General features: G+C 38.4%; 1 protein-coding gene across 1 annotated transcript; it reads right to left on the bottom strand.

The window, feature by feature from the left end:
• Positions 1 to 4255: 4255 nt before the first annotated feature.
• LOC137333922 (putative uncharacterized protein C3orf49) lies at positions 4256 to 12597 on the bottom strand. Its single transcript, XM_067998278.1, is given in 6 exon segments — positions 4256 to 4447; positions 4631 to 4702; positions 4704 to 4748; positions 4845 to 4975; positions 9893 to 10353; positions 12473 to 12597. Coding segments are annotated over 6 exon segments (1026 nt in total).
• Between the last annotated feature and the right edge of the window lie 592 nt (positions 12598 to 13189).

Genomic DNA, 13189 nt, shown 5'->3' with positions numbered 1-13189 from the left:
CGCCCCTTGTAAATTTGAAACACTCCCAGGGGATCCCCTTTTGCCCTAAGTTCCAAAGAACAGTGTCAACTATCCAAAGGGGCACAGTTCTATTGTTGCAGAAAACATTTTTATTAGTAAACGGCAACCAAAATAACATGCTGGTTACAAGAACATTCCTAAATTGGATGACAGGCAAAAATCTGATGACCATGTGGACTTCTGCAGACTTTGGTTTGAAAACCATTGGTATTTGTTGGTAAACCCAATGAAAGAATGATGGGAAGTAAATGTGTTTTCTTGAATAATTGGAATGTCCTGTAGGATTGTTTTTAAAAAAAGTGTTCCCTGTGGTCATTCATTGCTTAATATAGACAGTGCTGTATCTTTTCCCATTTCCATTAAAAAAAAGTTACAAAAGTCATAATGTGAGGACATTACAAACTTGGGAATGAGAAAGGGACGTAGAATGAAGATCCGAAGATCTGCCTACGTATTGTTAAGATGGTAAACAATTTAAATAACATTAACATGTGCTCCAGAACACAAACTTCTGAAGCCATAGAGGATTCTTTTTCACGTGTTACGCTGCTAGTTTAATAACTTGTGTTCATTGCTGCCTCAAACAATGCCACATCAGAATGCAAACTCATCGAGGGAAATCCACATTCATTCACTATTATGCAACACACTTTCTATCTGTTCCATGCAATTAGCAATAGATGAGAAATAGTATGTATTGGATACATGTATATTTAACATGAAACCTACTGTGGCAGCATTATTAGCTGCAACACTTTTGTATTGGGTTGATAATGGTGCTTCGTTATGTATTTTTAGGTTAATACAATGACTTCTGAAACTCAAATAATAGCTTTTGTTGATTCAGTCCAGAATGAAAAGTACATGGTTTAAATATTAGAATAGATGTGGAAGACATTAGGAAAACTATATCATTAGAAATGCATAAAATATAGGAACGTAGCAACATAGGAACAGGAGTAGGCCATTCAGCCCCTCGTGCCTGCTCCGCCATTTGATAAGATCATGGCTGATCTGTGATCTGACTCCATATACCTGCTTTTGGCCCATATCCCTTAATTCCTTTGGTTGCCAAAAAGCTATCTATCTCAGATTTAAATTTAGCAATTGAGCTAGTATCAATTGCCTTTTGCGGAAGAGAGTTCCAAACTTCTACCACCCTTTGTGTGTAGAAATGTTTTCTAATCTCGCTCCTGAAAGGTCTGGCTCTAATTTTTAGACTGTGCCCCCTACTTCTAGAATCCCCAACCAGCGGAAATAGTTTCTCTCTATCCACCCTATCTGTTCCCCTTAATATCTTATAAACTTTGATCAGATCACCCCTTTACCTTTGAAACTCCAGAGAATACAACCCCAATTTGTGTAATCTCTCCTCGTAACTTAACCCTTGAAGTCCGGGTATCATTCTAGTAAACCTACGCTGCACTCCCTCCAAGGCCAATATGTCCTTCTGAAGGTGCGGTGCCCAGAACTGCTCACAGTACTCCAGGTGCGGTCTAACCAGGGTTTTGTATAGCTGCAGCATAACTTCTGCCCCCTTGTACTCTAGTCCTCTAGATATAAAGGCCAGCATTCCATTAGCCTTCTTGATTATTTTCTGCACCTGTTCATGACACTTCAATGATCTATGTACCTGAACCCCTAAGTCCCTTTGGACATCCACTGTTTTAACTTTTTACCATTTAGAAAGTACCCTGTTTTATACTTTTTTGATCCAAAGTGGATGACCTCACATTTGTCTACATTGAATTCCATTTGCCACAGTTTTGCCCATTCACCTAATCTATCAATATCGCTTTGTAATTTTATGTTTTCATCTACACTGCTTACAATGCCACCAATCTTTGTGTCATCGGCAAAATTAGATATGAGACTTTCCATGCCTTCATCTAAGTCGTTAATAAATATTGTGAATAATTGAGGCCCCAACACAGATCCCTGCGGGACTCCACTAGTCACATCCTGCCAATGTGAGTACCTACCCATTATCCCTACTCTCTGTTGCCTTTTGCTCAGCCAACTTCCTAACCAAGTCCGTACTTTTCCCTCGATTCCATGGGCTTCTATCTTAGATAACAGTGTCTTATGTGGGACCTTATCAAATGCCTTCTGGAAGTCCATATAAATAACATCCATTGACATTCCCCTGTCCACAACTTTAGTCACCTCTTCAAAAAATTCAATCAGGTTTGTCAGGCATGACCTATCTTTCACAAATCCATGCTGGCTTTCTCTGATTAACTGAAAATTCTCAAGGTGTTCAGTCACCCTCTCCTTAATTATAGACTCCAGCATTTTCCCCACAACAGATGTTAGGCTAACTGGTCTATAATTCCCTGGTTTCCCTCTCTCTCCTTTCTTAAAAAGCAGAGTGACATGTGCAATTTTCCAATCTAGAGGGACAGTTCCTGAATCTAGAGAACTTTGCAGATGCCCTAACTATAATCTTTCAATGTGCTCACCTACTTCCTTTAAAACCCTGGGATGGAAACCATCTGGTCCTGGGGATTTGTCACTCTTTAGTGCAATTATTTTCTTCATTACTGTTGCTTTACTTATGTTAATTTTATCGAGTCCCTGTCCCCAATTCAATATTAGTTTTCTTGGGATTTCTGGCATGCTATCCTCTTCTTCTACTGTGATTACTTTGCGTCAGTATTTATTCAGCATGTCCGCCATTTCCCCATTGTCAATGACAATATCCCCACTTTCAGTTTTTAAGGGACCAACATTGCTCCTGACCACCCTCTTTTTCCTAATGTAACTATAAAAGTTCTTCGTATTGATTTTGATATCCCTTGCGAGTTTCTTTTCATACTCTTTTTTTTTTGTAGCTCTTACTATCTGTTTTGTGACCCTTTGTTGATCTTTGTATCTTTCCCATTCGCCAAGATCTGTGCCATTTTTTGCCTTTTTTTATGCCCTTTCCTTATGTCTTATACTGTCCCTTACCTCTTTAGTTGTCCATGGCTGTTTTTTTTGGCAAGTAGAATTCTTGCCCCTCAGGGGTATAAACCGATTCTGTATCACGTTAAATGATTCTTTAAACATTTCCCACTGATCATCAGTAGTTTTACCCATTAACAGATTTGCCCAGTTTACTGTGGACTGTCTCTGTCTCATCCCATTGAAGTCGGACTTACCCATGTCTAGAATCTTAGCAGCTGATTCACTTTTTTCCCTGTCAAACACTACATTGAACTCGATCATGTTATGATCACTGTTGGATGGATGTTCGCGTACAGTTAAGCCTTTAACTAAATCTGGTTCATTACTCATTACTAAATCTAGTAATGGGCTAGATCAAGGGTTTGCCCCCTTGTTGCCTCTAGGACATACTGCTGTAGAAAACTATCCCGGACACGCTCAAGAAATTCACTACCTTTCTGATAGTTGCTAGTCTGCTTTTCCCAACCTATGTGATGGTTAAAGTCCCCCATTAAGACCACTATGCCTTTCTTACACGCTTGTCTAATCTCTGCATTTATACAATCTAGCAATTCAGAGCTGCTGCCAGGGGTCCTATACACAATTCCCACTATAGTCTTAAATCCTTTCCTATTTCTCAATTCAACCCATAAGGTCTCTTTTGGCTGCTTACCTCTCATTATATCCTCCTTTATCATTGAAGTGATTTCATCTCTAATCATTAAGGCTACTCCTCCCCCTCTTCATGACTTAATCCTGAAATGAGCATATTGTTACATGGCAAGTCTTAAAAAAAAAGATTTTTGTGTGAAATTTTGTGCTCATTAAAGTGAGAAGTTAATGCTGGGGAATTAAACATTTTTCATCTTGAGCACCCACTCTTAATACTCCAAGGTCAGGCATAACATGGTTGGATGCAGATCAAAGGTCCGTCTACTCTACTCCAGCTGAATCTATGTTATTAGTATAATATTTTTCAAACCAGACACCCTATGGCATCTCTGAGCGAGATTGTCAATTAGTGCTGAATCGGAGATTTTATGCTGTGGAACTGGACTGAGATTGCCCAAATTTATTTGATGGCAAATTAATTAAAAGGATTTAGCGGTGTTGCTAATATGATCATCTGACTGCATTTACTTTGGGTATATTTTGCTGGTTCAACTTTAACCTAATAAAAATTCCACCCTGCACAGCATATCAGTATCGTTCTTTGCATTTAAACTTAATGGTGGTCCTTTAACAAATAATCCATTGAGGAATTTATTTCAAAAGATGTGTATATTATAAGAATTAAGAGGCTGACTTAGCAGCACCACCCGCAGAGGAAACACTTCTTCCACTTGTACTTCCGGGCACTTTTCTTAGAAACTCGCTGAAACTGCTTGGATGATTGTAGAATTTCATCTCCCAAATACTCACACTGCTGAAGTTCTGCATGCCTTTGAGCCAGTAATTTCATTGACTTGTCAGAAACTGTTTCTATCAAGTCATCCACCTGATTGGAAAAAATGTTAAATGGATATTATTTCAAGAGATAATTAGTAATTTTCTGCTAACTCTCAGCCGAAGTTACGTGCAAGCATAAAAAAATCACAAAAATCTAATTTAAATCATTTGGCAAAACAATTTGGCCATATGCAAAAGAAAGATGGTACACTTGGAAGTAGTGTGTACTTACTTGTGCTTGAAGCTTTCCTACTGTTATAAAAGAATGTCGCCTATTTTGCTCCACATTTTTTTCTTTTATTTTTCTTTTTGAATATTTTTAAGTACTGCCTTTTCTTTGAGCGGGGTGCCTGTGATGAAACAAGCATTACTTTAGCATTAGAAAACATAAGCATATTTTTAAACTTGTTACTGTGGTATATGTTAAATATGCAAGTAGTTCAAACCTTTTGCCGGTCAGTGGGGAGGCTTGTAACGGACACTCGGCGGGACATACGACGTGACCTCACAACTAGATTATTGCCAATAATACTTGCTGTTTCTGCTTCCACAACATCCACGTCAACTTGGATCGTTGCTGCAAAGGAAATTGCATTAGAAGATTTATATACATTTCTAGTAAATGTCCTGTGGCCAGTTGATCAATATAAGTTTATTTTTAATATACAAGTTGCCAAAGGAGTTGGGAGAGAGATTTCAGAAACTTATTCCACAGAACCACATGATAGCTAGAGTCTACATTGTGACACTTGATGTAATAAAATTGAATGGGAACTGTTCACACAAAAACATGATCAAGCATCCTATTTACAGGAAGTGAGGTTTGTGGACAGGAAGTGTATACCTATGCAACAATTTTTTGTGGGACTTCCTAGGTGCAAAATAATGAAGAAAAATCATGACTGCACTTCTCTGATACAAGCACATTTTGTTAGATGCAGAAAGTTAATTTTTAATTTGTTTATCCCAATTTACATATTGGAAGGCAAAGCATTCAACTTCTGAAAGGTAAATCCAGAACAACACAAATTAAATAGTGGAAATCTGGAACTTTCTCCCCCCCAAAAGGCTGTAGTGCATATTAAATATGCAAATAGTGCAAACCAGTGGGGAGGCTTGTAACGGTAACTTGTTGGGACATACGACATGAACTCACAACTAGACTGCTGCCAATAATCTTTGCCAATTGAAATTTTCAAGACTAAGATTGATAGATTTTTGTTTGGTAAAGGTTTCAGGGATATGGAGCAAAGATGGGTAAATGGAGTAGAGATACAGATCAGCTATGATCCAATTGAATGGCAGAAGAGACTTGAATAGCTTAGTTCTGTTCTTATGTTCCTAGTGAAAGTAAGGCTGGGTCTGGCTATGCTGGCCGAGCAGGCGCAGGACGAGCCGTCCAGCTGCACCGTCTTCCCTCCCCCGCTTCTTCCACACCCCGCCCCCACTTGTCCTAGGTGGAGAAGTTCCCGAGGAACCCTTGCGACCACAAGGTTATCAGACAGTGGCCGACACAAAACGTTCTAAGAATCCTGCAAGGAACAGAGAGGGTGGACTCAATCGGATTCTTCGCCGACCAGACAGTTGATGTCATTTGGCAGAATGTCTCATCGCCGGAACTGACCAACAGGCATCAGGATGTAGCCTGGCTGGTGGTGAGAAAGGCCCTCCCAGTGCGGTCCTTCCAACATGCACGGAACCTTAGTGCCACCGTGAGCTGCCCTCGAGGCTGTGGAGGGCAGGAGACCGTCGTCCACTTCCTGATGGGCTGCCTCTTTGCATAGAGGGTGTGGAGAGAGATGCATTGGTATCTGTCCCAGTTCATCCCAAACAGTTCGGTAACACAGGACGCTGTGCTCTATGAGCTGTTCCCCGGGACGCACACCGAGACAGATATCACCTGCTGCTAGAAGACCATCAACTCGGTGAAGGAGGCCCTTTGGCCTGTCCGAAACCTGCTGGTCTTCCAGCTGAAGGAGCTGTCCACGACCAAGTGTTGCCGACTGGCACGCTCCAAGGTCCAGGAGTACATGCTGCGGGACGCACTGAGGCAAGGTGTGACTTACGCAAAGGCTCTATGGGATAAGGCCGCCGTGTAAGGCCATCCACCTTGTATTGTACATCGAGTGATGAGAAATACTGTGTTTGAATTGTAATAATGAGATTGCTTTGTGTACGATCTGTAGTGTTTTGGTTTGAAATGTACTGGTTTGGAATTGTGATATTTACATTGAACTATGTGTACCTTTAAATTCTATGAAATCAAGTATATTTTGAAATTAAAAAAATGTTCCTAGTGAAAGCAGGACAAAGGGCCACAGGTTCAAACTAATGAAAGGGATTGATGCCAGGAAATTCTGTGATGGTGATGTGGTGGGGTGGGGTGGGGTGGGGGGGTGGTTGCTGTTAGAATGTTTTCTAGAAAGGTGGAATAGCCTCCATCATCTTGTAAACCTGCATTTCCCAGTAAATATTTTTATGCAGTTCCCAAGTACTTCATGGTATCATACTGTGGTACAGCACAGGAGGAGGACATTTGGTCCTTGGCCCATTGTCCCTGTGCCGGCTCTTTGAAAGAGCTATTCAATTAGTCCCATTCCCCTAATCTTTCCCCATAGCCCTGTAAATTTTTTTCTTCAAGTCTTTATCCAATTGCCTTTTGAAAGTTACTATTGAATCTGCTTCCAGCACGGTTTGAGACAGTGCATTCCAGATCATTACAACACGCTGCATGAAAAAATGTTTCCTCATGTCGCCTCTGGCTGTTTTGCTCATCACCTTAAATCTGTGACCTCTGGTTACCGACCCCTTTGCCACTGGAAACAGTTTCTCTTTATTTACTCTATCAAAACCACTTCTTTCAAATCTCCCCTTAACCTCTGTTCTAAGGAGACCATCCCAGCTTCTCCAATCTCTCCACATAACTGAAGTCCCTCATCCCTGGTACCATTCTAGTAAATCTCTTCTGCACCCTCTCTAAGGTCTTGACATCCTTCCTAAAGTGCCCAGAGTTGAACACAATACTCCAGCTGAGGTCTAACCAGTATTTTATAAAGGTTTCGCGTAACTTTCTTGCTTTTGTATTCTATACCTCTATTAATAAAGCCCAGGATCCCATATATTTTTTTTAACTGCCTTCTCAACTTGTCCTGCTACCTTCAAAGATGTCAAAAAAATGTCAACTTGAAAATCTATTTAGCTATTGAGATTTTGAGAAGGAAATACTCATAAATGTCTTAACTCGCAATCAGTGAAGGAGTACCCCAAAGCCATGCAAGTTGCTGAAATGACCTGCTAATGTGCTCCTAAACCACCATTATATGGATAACTACTTGGCCATCAGTCTGTATTGAGGTGAGCTGTAAAATAAATACAGCTCACCTCAATAATACCTCAATAATATGTTTATATTAGGAGTGTGGGTTTATCCTCCATTAGTTTATTCCTGGTGGTAATGCTGATATTACTTGCAGCGTTAGCACAAACTTCTAGCAGCCTCAGTGTAAGTCCAACTAGTTGGAAAGCAGAAGTGTGCTAAAGTTGCTCCCAATCTGTTCCTTAATTTCAACTGCAATCATTTTTGAACATATATGTTTGAATACATCAATTTGCAATAGTTCCAAAAATCTACTGAAGTAACTTCCAGTAAAAATTTAAAACTATTTACTCTGTCTCAATTCTGAGCATTTTTACTATATTAATACCATGAAAACAATATGACTTTCTTTACTAACTGATGAACCAGCCTTAAAGAACCTAACTAGTTTTTAAAAATTATATGCCTTAATAAGTAATTCATACAGTTTCTTTAATGCATACAGTTTTCATTGTATCTATATCTATAGTGAGTGTAAGGTATCATCTTTTGAAATGATATGAAGTGAATTGGGGGAAGGAAATGCATTTATTGTCATGAAAAATACAAAACTGAATATGTTCCTTTAAAATCTTTTAAACCTGTGTAGAATGATGGAAACTTTGATATTGTACACATAAGGAACTCCCTTCCTAACAGCACTGTGGGAGAACCTTCACCACATGGACTGCAGCAGTTCAAGAAGGCGGCTCACCACCACCTTCTCAAGGGCAATTAGGGATGGGCAATAAATGCTGGCCTCGCCAGCGATGCCCACATCCCATGAACGAATAAAAAAAAATAGGTATTTTGTATTCAGTGTAAACTGCATAATTCAAGTGGCTTGATGCCTTTATAGGCTAGCATACTCTCCCTTCACCTTTGAGATCTATGTTCAAATCTTGATGAGGAAAAAATCTTCTTTATCTTTCAGTTTAAAAGACTTGCAGTAACTGTTTGGATAGTCTCAATTCGGTATTGATTGATAAAGTTTACACATAGCAGCACATAATTTTGCACCAAATTGACAGTTTGATTTAGATTGGAAATAAAAAGGGCTGGGAAGTCAAAGAAAATGCACTGATACAGCAGGTGTTGCTTTTCTGATACTGCAGTTAAGGCAACTTGGATGAGAATAGGTGAAGCTTTATTCTGCATCAGATCTGTGACCAAAAAATGTTTGGTGCTAACATTGGATATCAAAAGGAGAAAGTTGCTGACTATCTTCACTCTGGTGATTTAGTCTTTGCAGATTCAAATAGCTAATAAGTATATTACAATAATTTTAGAACTGTATTTCTTTGATGAGAATCACTTCACAGTGATTTTAAAGATGGTGTGTAAACAGGGTCAATGGCAGAGCAAAGCAATCTCCAAACCCAACTGTCTAACCCTGGCACTTGGTGATTTCAGAGCTGAACTGCAGATCACAGACTGCACTGTAAACGTGATCTTCTGTAGTTTAGGTCCCAAAGGACAAAGTTTAGTACACCAAGAAGAAAAAAAAAATAATTTCCCACTCTGTTGTCCTTGGGGATAAAGATTGAAATGAAATACCAAAAGAATCTCCATAAGGTCAGGTCAGGTCAGGTTTTAAGGTTCCTGATTGAATGGGACCTTCAAATGTGAAGCAAACTTGAGAGTGATGTGCTCCAAATTCCATTGATGGAATATAAGAGTACCTTTAAATGTGCTTAACAATTTGCAATTTCTTATTTAAATCTTTTCAACCAATTACTTTTTTTTTCATTTTGCAAATTCCTGGCCACACACAGGAAGATGGAATAGTTTTGAATTCACAAATTTCTCCATGACTGCTGTTAGTGTTTTTCCATCATAATTGGCTGCCCTAAGATGCAATTCAGTCTAGAATCCAAGGCCACATTAGTTGTGTGGTCCCCTCGCCACCCCTCATATCATTTTGTTGTGAGTCAGCTGAACAATCTCAACACTCAACAGACTGAGGCAGTTAACTCTGGAACTTGAACCTCCAACCTGTTGGGTGAGAGTCAAGTGGGCAATCACTTTAGCATGGAAACAGCCTCAGGCATTTTAATGATTTATAACTTATTCGGCTATGTAAACAAATCAGATTGTCTGTTTCTAATTGTTAGTTCTTATGTACACCTGTATACAAACCAGTTTTCTGCGGTTGTGACTTCAATGATGAAAATATCTTGTTTTCATCAATATTTGCTAATTGCTTGGCCTGTGCCTTGGATGTTTTGTTGTCTATGGGCCTGTATGAATATGAATCATTACTCTGTACACGATTTAGTGCTTTTCTTCCCAGGAACTGCTGCGCTGAGCCAGCGACCTTGCTGGTTCTCAGAATACGGTCACATTTTCCTTGAAATCGTGGTAAGTTTCTAGTTCTTGAAGGACCTCCAGTACAATTCCCTTCCATTCTCTTGTCAACATTCTTTAACTGCTTGTGTTGGTAGTGATGGGCTACAAAGCTCCCTAATGTTTTTCGCATTTTACTCATAAGACTTTTTTTCTTGGCTTCACTATATTCAGATCCACTCTCTGTGGACAATTCATCTTCAGGAATGAAAATTACAGGCTTGACTAGATTGGTGGATACAGCTCTGTGCCACCTGCACCAAACAGCAAAATAGGAATGGTTAGGAGTCATGTTATCAATCCAACAGTCCAAACATCCCAAAATCATTATTTCCAAGTAGATGTTTATTACAATCCAAATTAGACAAATGCAATTTAATCAACTGATTACTGAAAAACCTTTCCCCATTATTTGGAATTTAAATGATCTCTCTTAGTGATTTCCCTTAGAGTTTCAGGAGATTCAACTGGTCATCTATTAGAGTGAGGAAAATTTGGTGCATGTGTCCATTTTGGAACCACTCGAGCACTTCTAAGCTAACCTACAGAAGAGCAGATTATACATTATCTAAGGAGCTGCCTGTGGACTGGACCATCCTGATTGGCTGCCCTTAGTATAGCGGATAGCGAGGTTCTGAACAGCTAATTTGAAAGTGGAGTACAATAACTTAGAATAACTTTATGGAGTGCTGGACTCCCATTCAGAAGCCCTGGGTTTAAATTATAGCTGTGATTGTCATTTAAAATTGATTGTCGTTAATGGCTGAGATTATTCAGCGCTCAGCAGGACCATTGACTGGAGTACTTTAGTATTTGGTTGTTTTCTGTCAAGGGGAAAAAAAGTTAGCACCACCACAATCTGTAGAGGTAGGTCTTTCATCAGTCTGACCACAGCCTTAAAGAAGCTCTCACTCTCCTGGCAGAGGAGGTGTGGCAGCGGTAGAGGTTTAACAAGACACGGTGGTAAACAAATTACTTGAACAAACATTGTAACTGGCTTTGGGATTTTGCTTTTCTATGTGTTTAGAAGTACTGATTGGACAAATGAAGATAGCTGCTTTATAAACTCTTTCTATTCACTTTTAAATCTAAGCAAAAGATTTAAAATGTTCAATCAACTCATTAACTCTCCTTCAAAACCAAAGACTAATTACATTGCTGTATTCACGTTGTTTATTAACTGTTGATCAAAATTCACTAATGATTCATTGGGGAGGGAAGTTATTGTAGAAAGGTAGATTAAACTTTAATTAGGCATTCAAGCAAGTTGGCCATCAAATCTTCATTAAAACCATAAGAAATGTGAATGAGGTTATTAAAAGGTAGGCCCATGTTGGAGGAAGTTTTATTCAAAGCACTGTCCATGACAGACATTTTATTTCTTACTAGCTTTGTTATTTTTAAAGATTCATACGATAGATGAAGATTTTGTTCAGAAATGTATGCTTCCTTAAACATATCTACCAAGTCTCACTAATTTAGAAAGTGTCACTCATTTTGGTTTAAGAATAACATCTATTTTGATGTATCTCACTCTCCACATAGCTCCATAGATTTAAATGGGTATGTGATAAGTCTAATTTTTTGATCATAACTCTCACTCTAACATCTATGATTACACGATACATTTCCAAATGTTATGTGTCCCCTCATTAAAAGGAATGATAATAAGAAAGATTGCCATACATTAAATGAAAACTATAGCTTGTACTGCCAGGTCGATAAAATTCCGTACAAAGGAAATAAAATTGAGCCAAACATTAATTCTGACACTCTTCATTTGCTTTGTACAATGAGATGTTATCTCAAAATGTACATGTGTTTTTAATAACTTGATATCACTCTTTAATTCCAACTTACTCATATTTTACATGCTAAAAATTAATTATAAATCACAGCTTACCATAATATTTATAGTATCATAAATCAACACTAAAATTGTGAAGCAGCACACAGTTGAGATTAGAGAAGTGCATTCAGATTTGTACTACAGTATTTCCAATTAAATAAACTATTCTTGGCATATTATACCATTTTCTTGAACTGGGAAGTGGTTAACACTAAAATTCATTCACATTTTGGCAGTTGTATTACTTACCAAAAAAATACACAATTACAAATCATACTAAATGAAAAGTTGGCAAAATTTCACAAAACTATATTTCAATGTTTTGTATCTGTGGAAAAAGCAATGATGAAATTTGCTGTTAATTACTATTAAACTGAAATAGCAAAGCAAAGAATTGTGCAGGTACATATGAAATGAGATTGATATTACTATTCAATTTTACAGTATGGCAGTAGTGGTGCTTTTCAAAACTAAACTACAATTATTGCCTGGATAATAGAGTTAGCAAAATTATTAATACTCACCTCACAATGCCTTTTCCTCTGTGTTCAAGTGCCTTGGTTTCTCTTTTTGTCACTCCTCTGTAATTTGGATCTTGATTACAAACTACTGGTTGAGAATGAAGGCAACTTCTGGGATTCTTGTGCATGGTTATAACGTAGCTAATAAAGTACAGCTGTAAACTAAGATAGTAAGATTTTCACACACAGGGTCTCAACGATTGATCCTAAACCCCTTGGGGAACAGATAAATATTTAAAGGTAGATGACAGAGTCATTGCTGCTCTAATTGGGCAAGTTTGCTAGCAGTTATTTATGGAATGTCAGATTCATTTGCTTGCATTTGTGAAGTGCATCATTAGGACTATAGCTATGTGGCTGTGAGACGAGGCGGATGAGAAATCGGACACACATTTGTGAAATTCCACTAGAGACTGCAAGGCAGTTAGTTCATATTCTTAAGTACCGATAGAGAAGGCAGTCCGACTACCTTCTCAAAAGTAGAAAACAGTCAAAACAATGTACCAGAAATAAGAAATTGGGACGAACAAATCACTAAAATATTTAATTCAACGTGCACAAAAACATAGAAAGAATACTTAGATAACTTAATACTGTTAAATTTCTTCTCATGCCTGCTACAAATGTAAGTTTCTGCTTTTTTGCTCCACGTTCAATAAGCATCAAGCTGCTGTCTGAGTTAATTGTGCACATAGAATCATATAATCATAGAATCATAGA

This window comes from Heptranchias perlo, chromosome 17 (genome assembly GCF_035084215.1).
Source record: "Heptranchias perlo isolate sHepPer1 chromosome 17, sHepPer1.hap1, whole genome shotgun sequence".
Lineage (NCBI taxonomy): Eukaryota > Metazoa > Chordata > Chondrichthyes > Hexanchiformes > Hexanchidae > Heptranchias > Heptranchias perlo.
The sequence above is the reverse complement of the archived record's forward strand: the minus strand, read 5'-3'. Positions and strand labels throughout refer to the sequence as shown.